Here is a 23265-nt window from a genome sequence, read left to right as displayed (position 1 = left end):
ACCTCTTCTTTCAATCTGGACAGCAACAGCCCACATGCTAGGAAGCACACTGAGGCAGGCAAGCTTCAGTTTTGGAACTGGCTATGGGTTAGTACAGTGACTCCCAACCCTTTTCAGGCCAATGCCCCATTGGTTCCATAAGCTCATTCCCAGTGCCCCCTACCCTACCCTGCCCTGCCCTATAAAAAGCATTAATCAGAGTAGTGCAGCAGTTCCTCCTAGAGCGGGCTTCTTCAAGTTGGAAGATAGCTGGAAAATTCAGGACAGGTAAAAGGAAGTTACATAGTTAAATTATGTAGTAACTACTTTCCACAGCGGCAGTGATGGCCACCAACTTAACATAAGAACATAAGAATAACACATCTAGTCCAGCATCCTGTTCTCACAGTGGCCAGCCAAGATGCCTGTGACCTGAGCGGGACCTGAGCACAAGAGACTTTGCATTCCCGTTGTTTCCAACAACTGGCATCTGGAAGCATTTCTGCCTCCAACTGTGGAACTAGAGCATAGCCTTCATGGCTGGTAGGCATTGGTAGGACTCTCCTCCATGAATTTGTTTTTTCAAGCTATTTAGGTTGGTGGTCATCATTGCCTCCTGTGGCAACGAGTGCTGTGGCAGTTGTGCTGCATGAAGTGCTCTCTTTTCTCTGTCCATGCCATGCTCCCAACCTTCAGTTTCATTGGATGTCCACGAGATCTAGTGATATGAGAGAGGGTGGTGGCCCTTTTCTGAACCTTTTCCAAGTCTAAAAAGGTAAAGGACCCCTGACAGTTAAGTCCAGTTGCAAACGACTCTGGGGTTGCGGCGCTCATCTCGCTTTACTGGCCAAGTGAGCTGATGTTTGTCTGCAGACAGTTTTTTTCAGGATCATGTGGCCATCATGACTAAGCTGCTTCTGGTGGAACCAGAGCAGTGCATGGAAACACCATTTACCTTCCCGCCGGAATGGTACCCATTTATCCACTTGCACTTTGATGTGCTTTTGAACTGCTAGGTTGGCAGGAGCAGGGACCGAACAGCAGGAGCTCACCCTGTCGCAGGGATTCGAACTGCCAACCTTCCGATTGGCAAGCCCTAGGCCCAGTTGTTTAGACCACAGCACCACCCACTGTCTACAATATCCATTTTGAGGTGAGTCAACCAGAACCGTAGACAATACTAAAAATATGGTTGCACTATAGATTTGTATAACAACATTATGATATTGGTCATTTTCTTTTCAATTCCTTTCCTAATGATCCCTAAGCATGGAGTTTGCCTTTTCACAGTCACTGCACACTGGGTTGACATCTTCATCAAGCTATCTACTATGACCCCATGAGGGTGTACGCCCCACGAGGGTGTACATAAAATTATTATTGTTATTGCATCAACATGCATCACTTTACACTTGTTTACAGTGAATGGCATTTGCCTCTTTACTGCCAATTCACCCAGTTTGGAGAGGTCATTCTGGAGCTCACTGCAATCTCTTTTTATTTAACAACCCTGAACAATTCAGTGTCATCAGCAAACCTGGCTACTTCACTGCTCACTTCTGACTCAAGATCATATATGAATAAGCTTAAAAGGACCGGTCCCAATATGAATCCACTGTATACATCAGGGTCGTCCCTGATCGATCCTGGATGATTGCATGATCCTGATAGATCGCCTCCCCAACCCCCCAAAGGTCAACAACATTGGGTCTTCCTCCCCCCAAAAAGCTCAACTACCTTGGTCAATACAATGGGTAGATCACTGCCAGTTTTTATTTAGTGGGAGTAGATCACAGTCTCTTGGAAGATGGACATGCCTGACATTTACCTATTTGCTTGTTGAGACGCTGAAAGAATTCCAATAGGTTTGTGAGACAGGCCTTTCCCTTGAGGAAGCCATACTGACTCTACTTCAGTAGTCTTGTTCTTCTGTGTGCTTGGTTATTTTATCTTTAACAATACTTTCCAGAAGGTTTCCGGGGACAGACATTAAGCTAACCAGCCTATAATTTCCACGATCGCTCCTAGATCCCTGTTTTAAAAACTGGCGTTACATTGGTTACTTTCTAGTCCTCAGGTATGGAGGCTGATCTGACGGACATGGTACATACTTTCGTTAGAAGAGTGGCAAATTCACATTTGAGTTCATTGAGAGCTTTCGGGTAGATGGCATCTGGACCTGACGGTTTGTCAGTTTTTATTTTGTCTGTTAGGCTTAGAATGTCATCTCTTGTCACTGCTACCTGTCTTAGTTCTTCAGACTCAACTCCTGCAAATGTTAGTTCAGATAGATTTTTAAAGAGGATTGGACAAATTCATGAAGGGTATAAGATTATAAATGGCTACTAACCATGATAGCTATGCTTGGCCTCCGTGGCTGGAGGCAGCAATGCTTCTGAATACCAGTTGCTGGAAACTACAAGAGGGCAGAGTGCTCTTGTCCCCAGGACATGCTTGCCAGTTTCTGATGGGCATCTGGTTGGCCACTGTGAGAACAGAAAGCTGGTCTAGATGGGCCACTGGCCCGATCCAGCAGGCTCTTCTTATGTTCTTGTATGTTTTTAGCCTTTTGTATTTTTTCTGTGTTGTTTTAATCTGTGTAAGCCATCTTGAGTCCTGGTCTGGGGATAAGATGGGATATAAATAAATATTACTACTACTACTACTACTACTACTACTACTATTACTAATTGCATTCCTGTTGAGATACAACAGGCACCCACTGTCTGCACTTCTTGGAAACATTTGAAGACATTTTTTTCCCTACAGTGAGGTCTAGCCCACCCATGAGAGCAGGTAAGGTGACCGCTTCAGTCAAAAGGATGCATAGGGGCAGCAGATCTGGCCTCCAAGGACAGTGTTACCTGCTGCTGCTGCTGCTGCTGCACTCCCCCTCCCCTGCCGCCCTTGTTCCTGAGGTAGGTCTTCATTCACCCTTTCGTCCCTGGTGGGTGGGGAGGCCCTGTTCTGTGGTTTGCCTCAGGTGCAAAAATGTCTTTGACCAGCCCTGCCAACAAGCTTCCCCAGCTGGATAAATGGGTCTTTACCACAAGTGTCCATTTGTTAGGTTCCTAGTTTTGCTTTGTGTGTGTTTAAACAGTTTATAATTTTGGGGTGTGTAAATCAGATGGTAGTTAGAAGGCAATTAATAGAATGATGGTAAAAAAGAACAATATACCCTCCAGCATTCCTCAGATGAAAATAGGGACATTTCTCACTCCCCCTGCAACTGAAACCCCCCCCCCATTTTTTGTCCCTCCACCTGGCAGAGCATTTCCTATCAGAAAATTGTGGGGGGGGGGGGGAGCCGCCACCACTACAGCAAAGGGACACAGCACACTTAATCCCGATTTTATTTTATTCTCTGAGAGATTTGCAAAAAGAAAAACACACACCAATAAATAAATTTTAGAAAGGGGAAAGATTAGGCACAAATGTTCAAAGCATTTAAAAAACAAACAAAAAACCACAAAACCAAGAAACTTTGTGCTCCGCTCCTGCCTTTCTTCCAGCTTGGGGGGCTCTGCCCACTGCCTGTGCCTCAGGGGCTGCACGTCATGCAGGGCTGGGCCTAGGCAGTGGCAGCCTCTCTTCCGCCTTGCCCATTCTCTAGCAGCTGCTATGAGCTACCCAAGGAAGGTCAGCATTGGTGGCCACGGAGAGGCAACAGAATGCTTTTTTGCAGCTGCAGCAGCCTCCGCCACCATCCCTCAGAACAAGCGGCGGGTCATTCTCCTCTCTGAGCTCAGTAGCAGCAGCACTGGCAGAGGAAATAGGGACATTCCAGCATCAAATCAAAAGCCAGGACGGCTTTTGTAATTCTGGGATTGTTCCTGGAAAATCAGGACACATAGAGGGTATGCAATAATCCATTCCCACTATATAAAGCTCCCAGATTTTAATGTAGGACTGCCTTTGAATAATGCTGAAAAGTACCATGTAGTGGCCACTAAAATATAGCTATGAGAATTTTAACCAGAGCAGGTCAGGTGGTGCATATACTGTAATGTCAGTGCATTATTATTCACTGGCTTTCTGTTGGCTTTCAGGCCCAATTCAGTGTTGCTTGGTGTTTGATACCTTAAATCCGGATAAGGAATCCTTTTCAGCGTGGGGGCCAGATTTTCTGGTGGAAGACCTCTGAGGGAGCACGTACCAGTGATGGGTGTGGCCAGAGGCAAAAGTGGCCATAGCAACAGATGTAACACCTAGCCTGGGGCCACAGGTTGTATTCTAGCCATGCAAAAGTCAGAGGATTCTACACATACACGCAAACACTCTATAGATATCTCTCGCCATCTAGACATGCAAGAGGCATTATCACAGTGCAGTGATGCCTGGCAAAAGCGCTCAGGGGTGTGTGTATGGGGAAAGGACTAATAAGGGACACAGCTTAGGGAAAGTCCTGAGGGCCAGGTAGATGTTTGTCATCCTGCCCACCAGTTCAGGGTTTGAATGGAGGGACTTGCTCCATGTCCTGTTGATGGCAGAGGCCCCCAGGCTGTGAACCCACTGCTATAGGAGGTATGTCCATCTTCCTGGTGGCATTTAAATGCTGGGTAAAAATGGGTATTTTTCCATTGCATTTTTTGAGGTAGATGTTTGTATTTCAGTTTGTAAACATAACCTGTGAATCCTGTGTTGGGGAAAGCGGTGGGCAAAGGGGGAAAGAGTTAAGTACTTCCACTACCCCTCCACTTCAAATACCTTCCTCTCCACAATGCTTTGCATTTAATATTAGACCCCACCCCTTGCTTTTTATTACACATGCCTGTGCTTGCATGCAATGCTTTCTTCAACCCTGGGACAATGGTTCTTTGGCCAGGCTGTGCAACCTTTGTATTTGCTAAATAAATGATAGGTTCATCTAGCAAGCAATAGCTAAGTCCAGCCCTACAAATGTGTGTAATCACAAAGCTCTGGAGGTGGAGCAATAGAAGAGCTTGCAGCTTTGGGCGTGGGGTTGGTTCCCTTTCTTGGTAGTATTTGTGTTGGTTTAATTCCAGGCAGAGTGTTTTAGGAAAACAGCATGGATGTCAGATTTCCAAGTCAGATGAATTTAAGAGCAAGAAAGAAAGAAAGAAAGAAAGAAAGAAAGAAAGAAAGAAAGAATTCTTCTGGATCAGACACAAGTCAAGGCCTTTCATGTCCAGCATTGTGACCAACCAGATGCCTGTGGGGGGAACCCACAAGTCAGACTTGAGGGTAACAGATTTCCCAGCAACTGGAATTCAGAGATCTACCTGGAGGTAGCATACAGCCACCAAAATTGGTAAAGGTAAAGGTACCCCTGACCATTAGGTTCAGTCGCAGACGACTCTGGGGTTGCATCGCTCATCTCTCTCTATAGCCGAGGGAGCCAGCGTTTGTCCGCAGACAGCTTCCAGGTCATGTGGCCAGCATAACTAAGCCGCTTCTGGCGAACCAGAGCAGTGCATGGAACCGCCAACCTTCTGATCGGCAAGCCCAAGGCTCTGTGGTTTAGACATCCCTACCAACACTGGTAGTCATTGATAAACTTATCCTGCATGAATAATCCCGTTTTATCTCATGATGTCTTGTGGGAGGGCATTCCATAGTAACTATGTGCTGCATGAAGACATCCTTCCTTTTCTTTGTACTGAATCTTCCTCCATTTCCATTCAGAGGGAGAAAAATGTCTATCCATTTCCCACATGAAATGCAAAACTGGCAGGGAGAGGCAGAGAACCCAGCAGAGCCAATGATGGGTGGAGCCAACTAATTCCAGCCCACCTCCCCACCCACCTCTGCTTACTTGTAGAAGAGACAATATTAAACGGGGGATGCTGACAGTGTCTCCCCTACCTCAACCGGACTGGTTTTAAGAAGGCAGGCAGGTGGCGAGTGACTGAGTGTAGACTCAGGTTTATTGGTAATTTATTCCATAAAATTTGTACACCGCTTGTTTGTAAAAAAAAGAGAGAAAAGCAACATCCCTTAAAGAGGTTTACAAAAAAGATAAAACAATAAAATTATCAGTAATAAAAAATAACAAATAAAGACTTTTGAAAAGTTAAAACAATAGGCTAAAAGCAGATTCAATCCATCTCTAACACCTGGGCAGGCTTGCCTAAGCAATGTTTTTAGCAGGTGCAGAAAAGAGCACAGTGAAGACACCTGCCTGACGTCAATAGGCAGGGAATTCCAGGGTGTAGGTGCTGCTACACTAAAAGATTTGAGTTCTTACCAATGCAGAATGGGTATTATGTGGCATCTGTAATCGTTCCAAGTCCATCAATCAAAGTAGTCAAGTGGACATATATGGGGTTGGCAGAGCAGCCCTTCATTTGCCTGAATGGATTCAGTCTCTACCGAATCCTCTGCCATGTCTTTCTTATTCATTTCCTTCCTAATCTATATATAAAAAAGGACCAAGAGTTGTAACCTTTCCTTGGGGAGTTTGCTCCAGTCCATTGATAATTCTGGTTGCCTTTTGCTGATGTTCATCAGCTCTACCATATTCTTTTTGAGATATGCATATCAGAGTCATGTATGGTGTTTCAAGTTTGAGTGCTTTGCTGAATCAAAGAAAGGGTCATTTTAATAGTGGCATGAAGTTTAATCCTAGTTTAAATTAAGCACAGATTATTCTGACCTAAGGGTAGCTGAATCCAGCCTGTAAAACTATGTGGTCTATTTCTTCTTCTTGATTTTCATATATTATCATATATTGTGTTTCTAACACTGTTTTGCTTGTAAGTCTCCCAGGGAATATTTATTGAAGGGAAGATATATACAGTACAGTGATACCTCAGTTTACGAACTTACGGTAATCCGTTCCGAAAGTCCGTTCTTAAACCAAAACTGTTCTTAAACTGAGCTACGCTTTCCCTAATAAAGCCTCCCGCCACCGGTGCCCTTCCACCATTCGGATGTCATAGTGCTGGTTAGGCCTTCTTGTAAACCATAGCAGAAAGGTCAGTTTTGAGTACCTCTCTCTGTGTGTGAGTGAAGAGGTGGAGAATGCTTCAGGCACACAGACGCACTCACACTCAAATCTATCTCTTCTAGGTGAGGCCGGCAGTGAAATGGTTGTTGTGCTTCCATTTTATTTTACCTTTTGCTAAGCTTTCTAGGAGTGCTCTTTGCTTTTTCCTGGGGGGAGGGGAGTACTACTCCCTGATCCCAAGGGGAGGGGCTGCATGGCCCCTTGGCTTCCTGGAGGGAAGTGAAAGCTGCTTCCAATGGGCTGTCAGGACTTTGGGGTTTTGCAGGGGAAGCAGCAAAAAACAACAAAGGTTCACAGCAGAAATCAAGGGGAGGGGAGCTATTTTCTTCCTGGCATGGTAAGAGGTCTTGCATTTATAGCTCCACAACCCCTTCCTTAAACCACCAGAGTTCACTGCTGAGACACTTGGCACAGCCATCCCGATTTCCCCTGACCCACTGGGTGGGTGCCCATCCTCTCCCAGTCACAGCACCACCAGCCAGCCTTCTTGGCTCCCACTCCTCAGGGTCTGAGTCTGACAGACACCTGAGAGTCAAGGAGGCAGCATTCAGATCGCTCTACCTCCTTATCCAAATGTCATCTGCTGCTGGTGGGAGAGGGGAAAAGGACTCAGGTTGCTGCCCTCACATACAGGGCAGGGAGGTCTGGAGCAGCAGCTGCTGCCCCATGGGATTTCAATCCTTATGGATCTTCTGAAGGCAGACGTGTGTGTTGCCTGGGCGGAAATGCTGCAGAGCCATCTCACAAGAGCAACCAGTAACAAAATAAAAGCAGTAACAATATAACAACAATTTATTATGATGGATCAAAATGCGAGAGCTTCACATGGTCTTCTGTGGAAGTAAATGCGCGTGGGCACCTTGCTTGCGAAACACCCCCCCCCATCTCAAACGCATCAACCTGTTTACTGATGGGGGGGGGGGGAGTAGGAAGGAAAGAAGGTAGTAGGAAGGAGCCATTTTGCTGAATCTTTCTCCCATTACTCTTTTACTGAGCCCACCCAATAGAAGACTTTTTTTTTCCTAAAGAAAAGATAAAATAAGCTACCCAGCTCTTGAAAATGTCCCACCTTCTTTGAAATTTGTTTTGTTGTATGAGGAGGACCCAATACGTGCCAAGCAGATGCCTGGGCGGAGGTAGTGGGGAATCCTCCCTTGCTCCAAGCCTGCTGGCTTAATGTAGACTCGGTGCGTTTATTTGGAAGGCCCGTTGTATTCAATGGGTTTTACTCCCAGGTAAGTAAGTGCTAGTGACCAGCGGGGGGCGAAGCCGAACAGCGCAATCCTCTCCATACCTGCTCAGAAGTAAGCCCTGCTGTGCTCAGTGGGGCTTACTCCCCGGTGTGTCATTGCTGAAGAGTGGCGGCGGCGTCGGGGGCGGGGAATCATGCATCCGCGCAGGCAGGACAGGAATTGCTTTTCTCACCTTCACTTTTGGGGACTTACACTCTCTCCATTCCTCCAAACGTGTCTGATCACGCGCTCAAGACCAGTTTTCTACTACTACGACACTGAGTAGTGGTGGCGAAACATTTTTTTACACGCGCAAGCATTTTTCACCGTACAATAAAGTGACCCATATTTTAGACGCCATTTCACCCATTTAGCAACCTAACCCACTGCTGCCATGGGGGGGGGGCGTGGATTATCCCTGATTCTCCCAATCTCGGGGTTAATCTGTCGCCTCCCGTCGTCGGCCAAGCCTCGGTGAACACACCACGCCGCAACCTTGCGGGCAGGGGGAAACGGGACACCTAGACAAGTGAGGGGGGGCGATTCCAGAGCCCCTGAATCGCCTGCCTTCCCCCAGCCGAGACGCGGCCGCTCGAATTTTTCCTCCTAAATCCATGACTTCAGAGGAGCTGCAAGTGCGCGCAGTTGTTCTTTCTCCTGGTGGGCGAGGGCTGCCATTACTCTCCCCCTCGGTTTCCTTGGGAGGAAAACAAAGGCCCCCAACACCCCCCCACCCCTCGGCTGCAGGTGCTGCACTCCTATGCCCTTCGTATTCAGAGGCAAGGCCCACCAATACATTCTGGGGGATTGACAGCTGGGCTGAGCCCGGATTGCAACCGCCAGAGCGGTACCTTTGCAGAGCGGGTGGGGGGCGACCCCATCGCTCGCATCCTCCGCGGCCTCCTTCCTTTTGCACAAATAGCCTACCACCCTCCGGTAGGACGGAGACGTGACACCCCAGAGGCAGCTTCCGGTGGAGAATCGGGGCCGTGCAAGGCGGCGGCGGCGGCAGCAGCGGCGGGGACAGCAGTTCCGGACGCGCTGCCTCCCCGCCCGCCCGCCGTGAGCGTCTCCAAGCAGAGCCGCGCGTGTTTTGATCCAGGCGGGAGGCAGCTAGGCAAGGCGGAGGGGCGTGGCGAGGCTTGTCTGGGCTGGACGCGGAGGGGGAGGGTCCCTCTCGCTGCGGCAGCAGGAGGAGGAGGCGGCGGCGGCGGCGGCGGCGGCGGGATGACCACGGGGGAAGCTAGAGGAGGAGACCGAGGAGGAGAGGCAGGCAGCGGAGCAGGAGGAGGCGTGAGGGACCGGCTTGCAAGCGAGCTACAGCGTTAGCAGCCAAAGCACCAGCACCAGCTCCTCCTCCTCTTGCCGATCCGAGGAGCTCGACCGGCGGTCGCGATGGCACTGCGGAGTCAGGAGCAAGCGCTGTCAGAGAAGGGGGCCCTGGAAGACGAAGGGGAGGAGGGCGAAGGAGGGGAAGCCGCGGCTGGCGGCGCTGTGGTGGCCAGAGGGGGCCCTCCGGGGGCCGCGGCGCAGGGCTTCACGCCCCCCGAAGGAGGCTTCGGCTGGGTGGTGGTCCTGGCTGCCACCTGGTGCAACGGCTCCATCTTCGGTATCCACAACTCCTTCGGGATGCTCTACGTCTTGCTGCAGGACGACGGGGCCGCCGAAGACCCCTCGCTGAAGTTTAAGACAGGTGAGCGTCGGTAAGGGGCGGCTGCAAGGGTTAGGGGAGACCCTTGCGCGGCTGGAGGGAACGAACAACGCTGACACTCCGGCCTGCTGCATTTAGGGGCGCCTAGGTAGGCGGGCCAGAAGTAGATGGTAGTAAAAAGGTGGTGGTGGGGTTTGGAGGGGGTGGGAGGTAGGATGCTTCCTTCAAAAGTTCCGCTGGGGAGCTTGATCGGCGGGCCACCCTCTCAACACCCCTGTTTAGGGTTGCGGTGTGGAGTCCTTCGCCTCAGTGTCGGTCATAGCTGTCAACTTTTCCCTTTTTTAAAGGGAAATTCCCTTATTCCTAATAGGATTCCTCGCAAGAAAAGGGGAAAGTTGACAGCTATGGTGCCGGTTTCCTGCCACCGCTCCCCGCTGCTTGAAAACTTCCCACAGTTGCAAAAGCTATTCTGAATCCCCCAAGCAATGATAACAAAAACAACAGCGAAACGTGTACAGCGCCGAGCGTGCTGCCGGCGCCTGATAGTAAATAATAGCGGCAGTGTATACATTCACCCACGAGGAGGAGATGTGCGATTTTGGTCTCTCTGAGCATCAGAGCAGCTTGGAAGTCTTAGAGCCTCCCGGTTCCTTAGCAGCAGCCTATTAAGAACAGGAACACACACACACACACACATTTTGATCCTATTTTGAACGTTAAAAACCTCCCTCTCCCCTCCTCTTTAGTGTGCAGGCCAATTAACCCTGTTGCTTGCAAGTAGTGTATTTTTCGGAATCATAGTAATAATTCTCTAGTCTTGCTACCTAGCTGCAAATCATATTTGTATTCTGTATCTGGAGATGGTACTTTACACACCTCCCTAGGTAAGCTTGGAAGCCAAACTATAGGGAGAAAATGTGGCGACTGTGTAATGCTAGAATGGCTCTAGGAGTCCTGGAAGCTCAGCCTGGCACTCACCCCATCTCAGTCTCATTGTACATCTTGTATTGAGAACATTTTAGGTACATTACGTAGACCAGCGTGTGCCAACAGGGTGGCAGGCAATAGCCCAGTGGCGTGGCGTGGGTTGTCAGCACCCAGGGCAAGGCAAGTAATTTGCACCCCCTAACCCGTGGATTTGCGCCCCCTAACCCTAACCCCCAGATGTTGCGCCCGGTGCGACCGGCCCCCCTGCACCCCCCACGCTACGCCACTGCAATAGCCTGCACAGCTGCAAGGTTCCAAAACGTGATGGGAGCTTAGCCATACTGGTCAGGACTGATGGGAATTGTAGTCCAACATTTCAGGGGTGAACCAGGTTGGCGAAGGCTGGAATATACTGTTCCTTCCTGGAGAACCTATAATCTCTCTTGGTTGACATGTCAAATGAGAAGTGGGGTGGTGGAAGAATCTGCTGGTAATGGAAGTCCAGGTAAGATGAGGGCCTAGAGCTTGGGATAGTGGTGGAGTCAGTGAACCTGTGGCCCTCCCAGTGTTTTTGAGTATAATTCTCATCACTGCTTACTATTGGCCATGCTATTGAGGGATAGAGTCCAGCAACATCTGGAATCCTATAGGTTTCCTACCCTGCCTTAAGAGGATCATTTTATACCAGTGATGAATTGTAGGTTCCAGTTACAGTGAATAAGGAAGACTAGAAATTATGCACAATGGCTTTGGATCATTGTTGTGTTTTAGTTTTGTTTTGGTTGTGGCGGTGCTGTCAACAGTTTTATTGTTTAGCTCCATCAAAACAGTTCTAAACTTACAATGCTGAAGTTGTTCACCATTTAACATATCTGGTTACATTTGTGCCCTCCAGATGTTGGGGCTTGAACTTCCGTTCGCTCCAGACAGCATTTCCTGAAGAGCACCAAGTTGCCAAAGGCTACAACAGATGTATCTGAGTGTAGGAAACTTTGAAACCGTCATGTTGAAACTACCCCATAAATCCGGATGGTGAAAGACTTTGGAATGGAAGCAAACTGAGTTTGTTTAGGGTGTTCCTATACTGGCTCTTGATTCTTGGACAGGAGTTCCGATTTCTTGTAATGTTTCACTTGTAGTTTTGGTGGGTTTTGTGTGTGTAATGGAATTAGCAGCAGGGTGGTTGATAGCTCCACCGCCCCTGCCGCTTAATAGGGAAACATTTAGTTTAACACTGATGTATGTAAACAAACAACTCTTGTGAACAAGGCCGGGTCAAGCAATATTGCCGCTCCAGGGGAAACTTAATTTTGCTGCCCTAGGCCTGCACTGTGTCGTTTTGAGGCTAGGAGAATTTACCATACTTCTGGAAAGGTTTTTAAAAATGCAGCCCTTTCCCCTGTGAATGGGGAAGGGACAGGGATGACAACTTGGAAAATTTATCCTTGGGACGCACCTATTCCCTTTCTCTTATCTTAGTTGTCTCAAATTTCTCAGACATGTGAATGTAGCCACCCATGTCCCCTCTAAAGCATTTTAAATGTGGCTCCTCCTGAATGCCAGCTCTCCATAGAAGGCTGTCTCTGCATATGAATTTTTAAATGTATACACACACAGCTCTTGCATCAAAATGGCTATTTTCAGAATTCTGTTTCTACTTGGAAGGGGAAAGTCTGCAAGGGCTGAGGGACTGTGCGGTGCCAGTTGCTCCCAGGATGAGTTCTCCCTAGTGAAATCCTGTTGGGTATCACGTGCAACTGAACCATTTCATGCAAGGTGCCTCATGCATATGTTATTAATTATGTAACTGGCAGCAATTGCTTATGCAAAAATGCAGCAGTTCCAGGGTTTTCCCATCCCTGACAGGGAATTCTCAGACATTTTTGGCTTGCTCCTTTCAGAGGTTTGGATCTTGTGAAATTCCCTCTTGCTTGATTTTCCACTAACGTACCTTGTGGTGCAGACGAGTCTCAACTTACGCTGGGGTTATGTTTGAGGGATAGCGCGTAAAGCCAACATTGTGCATAATCAAAACACATCAGGTTCAATGGCAGATGAGATTCCCAAAGTCTTTTTCTTTTGAATGCGCCCCCCCCTTAATTTTTAAAAATTATTTTGCCAAGCATGTAAAGCTGAATGTGCACAAGTTAAATGTGTGTAATTTTCAAGTTAACTCTGCTATTTTTGTGCAGAAGGAATTGCTACTAATTCATTTGCTGACATACACACTTAATATTAGTTACCTTATAATGGCCTTGGAAAAGAGGGAGAAAGCCAGTACTTCCAGTTTAAACAAGCTCCTTTACTTGGTCATATGGAGATGATTTTAACTCTCCACAGGTGACATAGTCCCCCCCCCCCGCCATTACTTGAATGCATTCTGTTCAGAAACTTCCTGCTAAGTTTATGGTTCTGTAGAAGGCCAGGCCCCTGCTACCCAATAGACACCAATGAGTCTCATGTGATCTTTCACTGAGTTTTGTGAACAGATACACTGGGGAATCCCAGTCCGGATGAATTTGAGTATCTTATAGGACTTACCATTTCATCAGTGTAAATTTCATTATTTTTAGCTTTTCTTTTTTCAACAAAAGTGCAGTAGCAGGGTATTACCATTTACCAGGGTATACAGGAAACAAAAACAATAAATAATAATAATAATAATGTTTTAAAAAAGTAAAGGACCTATGGATGGTTAAGTCCAATCAAAGGTGACTATGGGGTTGTGGCACTCATCGTGCTTTTCAGGCCGAGTGAGCTGGCGTTTGTCCACAGACAGCTTTCTGGGTCATGTGGCCAGCATGACTAAGCCACTTCTGGCGCAACTGAACACTGTGACAGAAATCAGAGCGCACGGAAATACTGTTTACCTTCTTGCCGCAATTGTACCTATATATCTACTTGCGCTGGTATGCTTTTGAACTGCTAGGTTGGCAGAACCTGGGACAGAGCAATGGGAGCTCACCCCATTGTGTATATTCAAACTGCCAACCTTCTGATCAGCAAGCCCAAGAGGTTCGGTGACACACCAGTACAAATCAAGGCATCCATATTTCCCAAGCTGCTCTGGATGGTGAATGCTAAACATCTAAGTCCAAAGCATAGGAAATATAATCCCACCAAATGACCTAGGGGCGTTCTGGATCCTGCACCCTCCTGAAATCATGCACTTTGTGTGCAATTTTTCGGTAATAGCCCAAATCCAGAAGTTCTTACACTGCAAAGACAAATACAGGTTTTTAAAAAAAGTTTTTCTGTTGCTGCGCTGTTGAAATCATAGCTACAGCTAACATCTATGTCAAAAGCTCTTTTTATTTTATGCATTTAAAGGAGCTGTCCACTTGTAAAAGATTGTAGGGCTGCTGGAAGTGGTAACGGTGTGGAGATGGTTCACATTTTGATTCTGGGCTGCTTCACATGTTGAAAGGCAGCAAATGCATGTTTCTCCTGGAAGTCTTACTCCACCCAGCCGAAACCCAAATCTTGTTTCCAGATTGTTCCATTTTTGTTTCTCTAATATGAAATGCTTTTAGATATTGATTACTTTTTGGAGAGTGGGGCATGAGAGAGCTGGTTGCAATAGGAATATACTGGAATTTTTGCAAGAGTCAAAAGTTCCTTTGGAAGATAGTTTTCCGCACCCCCCAAGCAACAGTCTTCTGTCTTTTCAGACATTATTTTAGTCCAAACTTGCATTTGATTATCCACTTATGATTGTTTATTGTATGCTGGTCATGCTGTATTGTGACTTGATTAGCTTGGGCTGCAACCACGGATGTTGCAAGTTACTTAATGATTCAGGGACATAGGCCCTTAGGTACAAATTTGCATATGCTGACCTGCATGTATGGAGAAGAATTTAGAATACAAGCCAACTAATTTCCAGTCTGAAACACCCCTAATAATTTTTTCAGCTAATTTGTACCTTGAGGCAGAGCATCAGCTCCTGTTCAATTGGTTTACTCTAGTTAATTTCCCAATAGATCCTGCTCCTTATCAATTCCCTTCTCCTCAGTTATAAGTATGTTAGTAAAAGTTAACAGTTCAGTTACTAAACATCATGTAAAGTTCATAAATATTTAAATCAAGTTCCTGCTGTAAACATTTGTAATAGCAATAAGAAGTTCAAAGAATTACAGCTCTCTCAGGTCGGCACGCAAGGCCATTAATATGGTGATAATGCAGGGTACCAAGACTTAACCATAGCCCACAAAACCCTTCATGTCAACTCTGCCCTCTCATCATCACAGGCTAAAACAGAGGTAGATGAAAGAGGCAGCCTTTTTCACTACCCTGACTAATATAGCCCAGCCTATAAAGTGCCTTCACAGGGTACCAATGGTGCATTTTGAGATAGTGGATGAGCTGCTCCTGGCTCCTGGGGAAACATAGGTCTATGATTCATGTGTTTGCAAATGCATTTGACACATTTCTGCTTTACATTCTTTGATGTACAGTCCCATTGTAGTTGTACAACTAAAATGTAATGAGTAAAGTGGACCAGTGCACCAGGGTTCACCTACCCAAACTGCTTTTACTCCACGTTCAGCAGGGTAAAGGTTATAGGGAATAACGGGAAATTCAGGTCAGACACTGTTGTTCCAAATAAACTTGAACAGAAGTTAATGAGCTTTGCCATTAACTGTCTTTTGGTTCGTTGACTTTTTTTTACAGGAAGGCTGAACTCAATGCTGAAAGATGCAACGCAGGTTCTGGCAAAAAGATGTAGTCCTGTCAGCTTGCCTCTTAATTCTCCTCAAGTGAAAATGGAATTGTTTTTGTTTCAGCCCATCAGGCACCACCAGCAGAGTAACAGTATTGTGTTGTGCTCTCCCTGACAATAAACCTTCAAAGTCAGCTGTGGTTATTCCCATTTTGCACATTGGATATGGGAGAGACTGAGACTAGGAACAATTAACTTGCTCAAAACTGTGCAGTGCATTTGTAGCAGAGCAAATGCAGGCATATTGGATCCCAGCCACTGCTGCATTTTAATAAAATGAAAATCTGAGTCCACAAACCATTGAGATACTTCTTCAGTATTCATTATCTGTGGTGCAGTATTCTTATGTGTGTGATGCTGAATCCTAAGGATTGCTTTGGCTTGACCATGTGACTGAAAATACCGAATTTAACACAATGGGAGGCAGTGGAAGGGAGAGGGAAGGGAGATGGAGAGAAACAGGAAGAATATGTTATCATTTTAGTTATGCACACTTTGGCTTCATTGCTGCGCAGGATGGCTGTGCTGGCTGGGGCTGATGGGAGCTGTAGTCCAAAATAGCTGGAAGACACCACACTGGGGAAGGCTGCACTAAGGTTCTCAGGGCAAGACCTAAACTTTCTCCCAGCAATGGTCCTGAGTGCACCTCTGTTCAACATGGTTAGCAGGCAGCAATACAAGTCATTCCTGCACTTACCTTGATCCCCAGTGCACACACTTACATACATATTATATAGCTGCCTGCCAGCTGCTGCAAGTACCTGGCAGGCAGCAAAATAGAGTAGTAAATGGGAGGATCTGGGGACTGGATTATAAGTCAGAAGCAAGAAAAGTTCACAAAATAGGAGGAGTAAATAGCTCTTAAGGACCCCAGGGATTGAAACTCATTTACCAGTCACAGCTCTGACCTCACCCATTGGCTTAAAACACTGGCAGGCAAGTTCAGTTCCCATAAAATGACCCCCCTTGCTAGATATTCCATAGGCTCAAGGAGACGGACAGGCCTCTGCTTGAGAGCTTAGTAATGAAGTGGACAAGGTAAAGGGGAGGGGGCAGAGGCCGGCTGTCCTGTCCATGTTTACTTTGCTGGAACGTGGCAGAGCTAGGAATGCAAGTTGGACCCAGGGACTACTTGAATCAGCAGCTAGTATGCCTTCAGTGAAGAAATAGCTTCCTAGGGAGGTCATGTGGTTAGAAAGTTCCAAAACGACTACAGTTTTTTTGTAATTGTGTCATTGAATGAAAACATATTTCAAATGGCTTGTTTGCTTGCTTGTTAGTTTAAAGCAGACCTTTTTATTCTAGCTTTTGAGGGATTTTGTATGCATTCGTTCTTTTTTTGGTTTGGGGGGGATAGAAACTATTTTTACCTATTTGAATTTTCACTTTAGAGGTTCACTTTGATAAGAATCCTGCAATTCCTGTCTTGCAAGGCCTCTCTTGCTTAGCCAGTCTCCCACCATTCCTTCCAGCCCCAAAGCTTCATAGACTTCCGTCACTCAGGAAGGTCCTCCCCCCTCAAACCTTCTGTTCTAGTGTGGAACATAATTCACATGCCTGAGCCACCTGGGTAGATTCTTATTATTATTATTTTACACATTGGTTTCAAACAAAGTTGTATTTAGTTGTGTGCATTAGTTTTCTGCTTCTGCCAGCTTGTTACCTAGCTGACCTGGTCTGAAATGGGAGTCCTGTTTGGAGGATCCTGCCTTGAGGCTAAGGACTGTTCTCCCCTTTGTCCTAAGCCTTTGTTTGAGCTGTACGTCTTTCGACCGCAGGTGGAGGCTTGCACGTTCGAATGCCTCTCTGTACAAAATAATCCTCTGCTCAACCCCCCCCCCCCCAAGTTTTGGGGACAGGACTACAGTGGTACCTCGGGTTAAGAACTTAATTTGTTTCGGAAGTCTGTTTTTAACCTGAAACTGTTCTTAACCTGACGTACCACTTTAGCTAATGGGGCCTCCCGCTGCTACTGTGCTGCTGCTGCGCGATTTCTGTTCTCATCCTGAAGCAAAGTTCTTAACTCAAGGTACTATTTCTGCATTAGCGAAGTCTGTAACCTGAAGTGTCTGTAACCTGAGGTACCACTGTATTCTAGATCCTTACATGTAGTTTACCTTTGCAGAGTGATTTTTAAAAAATATGACCCAGCAATCTATTGCATGGGCCTCCCCCCGGCAGTCTAAAGTGGTATAGCAAAATGCATGTTGACTACCTTAGGGAAAACAAAGCCTAGAGTCTGGTCTGTTCCATACTGTGGCCACAGCATTATGCAAACTTAAAAAAAAAAAATTGCTGGAAAATTTTTGTATGCATTTTTGTACATTTTCTGAGCTGAGAACTGTGCAAAATGCAGAGATGTATCAGAAACAAAGAGATAACAGTGCTCTGTTCTATGCATGGGAAGTACAGACTGGGCCAGCTTGCTTTAAAATGGGGACCTTGAGTATCCTTAACTAGTACTGGGAGGCTTGGTTCAAATCCTCACTCAGCCATGATGCTTGTTGAGTGTGTCTGTCATTCAGGAAAGCCTGCCTTGCAGGGTTCTAGATTCGTGCTGGTCTGACGCAGTAGAAATATATAATTTTTTTTAAAAAAATTATCCAGTAGCACCTTAAGGACCAACTAAGTTTGTTCTTGGTATGAGCTTTCGTGTGCATGCACACTTCCACCTTGCAGGGTGGTTCTGCTGATAAAAGGGATGGGAGAGAACTTTGCATGCCTCCTTAAGTGCTTTGGTTTGACATGAATGAAGCAAACCCTGTGTGGCAATATATTTCTCATTTTCCAACTGCCCATTCTTATTTGGTGAAAACAGAACCATATACCCACAAGAAGTAGGTACTGGGAGGCTTGGAGAGTCCCCACAGTTTGCAAAAGTACAACAAAATGAAATCCCAGTCAGAATTGAGCATGCCCAGTAGCTACATAATTCTTGCTGAGGATTGGAAGGGAGTAGAAACGGGATTGAGGGAATGGAATGGAATATCCTGGAATAAGGCATGACTGACTGAGCACTGTATACTGCAGCATTTTATTGCAGCTTCCACGTCTTAATAACATATGTTCTTGAAAGCTGCTTATCCCCCCGGTCTTTACAGGAAAGACATATCCTAACATTGTATTTTTATGGGACCACCTCATTGTGATATAGAAGAGTTGAAAAGGCATATCACTGGGCATGTTAGTGCCTATACTTCCAGTAAACGTTGTATTTTATTTTGAGAATCTGCCACAGGCTAAGCATGGGTCAGAAATTTACTACAAGTTCCTTCTCTGGCACTGACTCACTTTATGGCCTTAATCAAGACACTCTGTGTGAGATACCCTTGAGTTTTCCTTGTTCTTTTGGTGTGTTGAGTGTTGCACCTTCAGGCTGAAGTCTGCCTATCTCAGTGGATTGAGTGGCTGGACGCTTGGGCCATTCTCTCATGGTCTACGTGCAGCACAGTTTTATGGACACAGTGTATGCCTGTAAAAATAGGACTTATGCTAAAGAACATCAACAGATGCAAGGTGTGGACCCAACCCAAACAATAACAGCACACAGGGCTTTGATTATCCGTGTTTCAGCCACCTCTTGCAATGTCACGTTCTCCAGGTTTTGATCTTATACAAGACAAGGTCCCTTTAGATCAAATTTAGGACTAGGCTATCAAAACAACACCGGCAGTTCGTTTGTTTACATATACTGAACAATATACTCCTTTTAAGTGAAGTAGTGAAGAAGACAAGCAAGTACTGCTGTGACTCCAAACACACCCTTTAGTTGGATTGCTGTCTCTTCCCATCTCTTCAGCTTAGAGAGCTGCCTTGTGTTTGAGTCAGATCATTGGTCCATCAAGCCCAGTATTATCTACACTGACTGGCAGTGCCTCTCCAGAGTTTCAGACAGCCCTACCTGAAGATGCCATGTGGGATTGAGCCTCACGCAGAGCAGATGCTCCGTCACTGAACTGCAGCCCTTCCCTGCAAAACCAGCTGTGCTGTTTTGGAGTACCGTTTTTGCTCCAGAGAAGTATTCAGAAAATAAATAAATAACTAGCAGCAAAAACTATTGGTGACATCTAGCAAATTCTGATGAGAACACACACAAAACAACCACACATTGCCAGGGAGATGTTGGCCTGAATTCTTGGGTTCTGACTCATGTTGGAACTATAGCTCTACCTCCAAAAGTCCTTAACCTCCAAGGACTCTGTGCTGCTCATGCAAGGAGGTTTTTTACTGTTTCTTCAATGCATTCCCATCAAAATGCTGACCTGTATTATTTTTCCCTTTCACAATTTTTGTGGGCAATCCATTAAGTTAACACACACACACACACACACACACACACTGGAAATGGCAAACCTGGATTAACGTGGCTGAAACCCTGAGAAGAACAATGTTGCGTGCATGCTGCAGAAACAAACAAGCAAGCAAACAAACAAACAAACAAACAAACAAGCCCTTGCATGCATGAGTAGCATAGAGTCCACAACAAACTCTCTTTGTGAAGTTATCCTAAGACTCCAGGCCAGCCCATCAGTGCCAGCAAAGTCCACCCCCACCAGCTGGGACTTGTAAAAGTGCCATAAGGTTCTGTTCTCTTCACTCTATCTCTCCTGTAGTTTCATGCCACTTTTTCGTGTCTTGGTATCTAGATAACATTGTACTTTGGGGGAGGGGGGAGAGGTGTCCAGGTGGCATTCTCTAGCTTTCTGCTAAAGCTCCTCCCCCTTTTTTCAAAAAGGACAGCACCATGAAGATGGAGTAGGGTGCATGCTCACCACTTGTGAAATTGGATAAACTGAAGCAACTGCTCAACATTGCCACTTGTTTATCCTGATCCTGTACGGGATTATAACTTTTTCAAGGAGCTGCGGATGTCTTATTATACTCATGCTGCCTCTATTCTTCTCACATGCCAGGGCTGAAGTTCACAGTGGGTCTTGGAAATGATGTGCAGTTAACCTGTGCATTAATGCCCCCCAGCTCAGGGGCCAGAAGAGGGATTTGCAAGGAGACCTGGTAGAACAGAAAGAGGATCTTCTCAGCAGTAGCAAGTCAGAGCTGGTAATGGGATAGTCCTTGGCTGCTGTAAAGGCTTTCCTGTCAATAAGGTGCATCAATAAATGCACCTTAAGAGGCTGTCTTCTCTTCCTGCTCCTTGGCCAGCTTCGCCTTTCTCCCAGGTCTAAGCCAGGTCAGCAAGATGCTTTTCAGATTCTGCCTTCACTAGCTTTGTGAAAACATGTAGCTGAATTATTCCCATTTTGCAGACCTGCACCTGGGAGGGAACACCTTATTCAAGGCCGCAGAATGAGGAAAGGTAGGGCTGAACACTTAAGTGCTCAGAGTGCTTATCCAGGGATGTTTTTGGAGGCCAATCTGTTTTCCCAACAGTGGGCTGCAAAAGTGCTGTGCCATGCAGCAAATCTCATGCAATTCTCATGCAGCCAGTGATGGGGTGCCTAAGCAGATCTGGCAGTGCACTTTAGAACAAAGTTGTCATTAGGCAATTAAGCACCGTGGACTCTTTGTTAGAAGCATACTGTCTGCCTCTCATAGCAGTGTGGAAAACAACTTCCCTCTAGGATATGTTGGCAGAGTTTTTTATTACAGTGTCAAGTATAGGGATGCCTCTTTGGAATCAAAGGTGCACATCCAACATTATATTTAATTTCCTATAAGCTTGGAGAAATTATCAGGCACAGAGCAAAAGTGCACAGGATATTGGAGTTGCTAAATGTGTAGGACACTTGCCAGTGCACTTCGTTAAGTTCAACCCTGTCTTGGCTGACATAGCATAGAAGATGACCTCAGAGGCCTTTTCTGGACTACATTATCCCTTTTTTTAAAAAAAAAGAGAGAAAGAAAGAGAGAAAGAGAAAGAAAAGAAAGCTGAATGAAGAAAGGTGAATGCATGTATGGGCACCTACATTTAGATGAAAGAAATTGTACCTACAAACCTTCCTGTGCATTCCTTCTAATTTTCCTCCTGCCTAACATTAATTTGCTTGGAAAGAACCCTGGGAGAAGGGAGCACATCCCTTTGTGGAGTGGGTGCATCAGTTTTTCAAATAAGTATATGCTCCCTTTTTAAAACAACATTTCCCCCCTCTCTGTGTACAATTTATTTGCACACACAGACACTAATAATAATAAAAGAAATTTCACACACACAAAAATGGGTTGCGTGTTTCACCCACCCTCTCCTTCTTCAGTTTCCCCCAGTTACCTGAGAGAGGGAGGCAGCAGCCATATACCACTTCAGGCCATTGGCCCAGCTAGCTCACTATTGTCTACATTAGCATTCATCTGCCTTGGGTCCCCAGATATTCTTGGACTACGACCCCCATCATCCTTTACAATTGGCAATGCTGGCAGGGGGTGGTGGTCTTTGTAATCCTAGCAACAACTAGAGGACCCAAAACTGGGGAAGGATGCCTTTTGCAGGCAGCAGCTCTCCAGTTATTTCAGACAAGGAATCTTTCCCAGCCCTACTCTGTCACCAAGCTACAGACATCCCTGAGCACAGTATTCAGAGCACCAAGGCAGCAGCAACAGAACTACCTTCGCCACCAGACAATTGCTCTATAGAAGAGGCCCAGACCTCAGCTAGGCACCCTTCTCAGTAGAGTCCTTAACCTTGAATGACTTGTAAGCGTACTGCTAGCCTGAAAGCTGCTGGTGGCAGATGGAGAATGGAAATTCTTGTAGAAACAGAGACATTATGAGACATTCTGCTGGGAGGGAATGGCTTTCCAGAGGCAGGCCGAAACCCAGCCCGGGGACTTTTCTGTGTGAGGTCCTGCTGGCTTAGAGAGGAAACCCTAATGATACAGTGTGCTTGGGACAGCAGCCATTTTGAAGCCCAGCTGAGTAAAGCCGGCTGTATCCCACCACAGAGATTGACCACAGTTCCTCCTTCGGGTGGCTTGCTGCGAAGTGCTGTGGAAATGGGTGTGCCCTAAGCTCCCCTTCACCAACTTGGTACCTCCCGGATGCTGTTGGACTACAACTTGGCTTAGCTGCTAGTCTTTTCGGGTGCGTAAAGACTGTTCCAAGCAAATGGGAGATAACTTACTAATATCTTAAATGACTTGTACTGCATTCATGCACCACCACTTCGGCCTGAATCATAATTTTCCTCTAACCCAGCCATTTTGTCAACCCATTGGAGGTATCACACTCATTTTTCTCTGGGAGGGTGGTGGAACAAAGTATGGCAATTGGTAGCAGTTGAGAATCTTGCAGAGCATAAAACACGGCTATGGGTATGTCAACACTTCCACTTGTCCTGCCACTCCCACCCCGCACTCTGGATAAAGCGCTGCTTGCCACTGAATCAGAAAAAAAAATCAGTCCTCAGAAACCGATTGATGTCCCACTGAGCAGTAAACAGTGGGATTTTTCATGGAAACTGGCAGGACAAGGGGAAAACCTCTTGGACCTATGCTTTCTAGGCACAGGGCAAGCAGAAGTGTGGATGATCCCTTTAGGGGAATAAAATCTTAAGTCATTTGTTTCATTTACTTGGTTTCCGTTTACTGAATTTGTCATGTGTCAGCCCCTCTCCTGGCCTGATTCTCGCCTTCCCCAGTGGTCTGGTGTTATTCCCCAAAGACATCTGGCCCTTGGCTTGAGTTTGTCATTTATATGACATCTAAGTCATTACCTGATCACTGGAGGGATATTATTTCTTTTGCTGTATAATTTTTTTATTAGCGTTTTCAAACATTTTCACAATTATCTTAATATCAAATAATTGCATTGTTTCATAGTTGACTTCCTACCC

The 23265-nt window shown here is 46.1% G+C and overlaps 1 protein-coding gene across 1 annotated transcript in view; it reads left to right on the top strand.

The window, feature by feature from the left end:
- Window positions 1–9385: 9385 nt before the first annotated feature.
- Window positions 9386–23265, top strand: part of SLC16A2 (solute carrier family 16 member 2) — an 88869-nt gene continuing 74989 nt past the window's right edge. Inside the window, exon 1 of the mRNA XM_080989870.1 lies at window positions 9386–9874. Within this exon, the coding sequence (XP_080845996.1) occupies window positions 9577–9874 (298 nt within the window). The 5' untranslated portion in view covers window positions 9386–9576. The remainder of the gene's footprint in view (window positions 9875–23265) is intronic.

The sequence above is a fragment of the Podarcis pityusensis genome (genome assembly GCF_964106645.2).
Source record: "Podarcis pityusensis genome assembly, chromosome: Z".
Classification (NCBI taxonomy): Eukaryota; Metazoa; Chordata; class Lepidosauria; order Squamata; family Lacertidae; genus Podarcis; species Podarcis pityusensis.
This window is presented reverse-complemented; position numbering and strand designations above follow the sequence as displayed.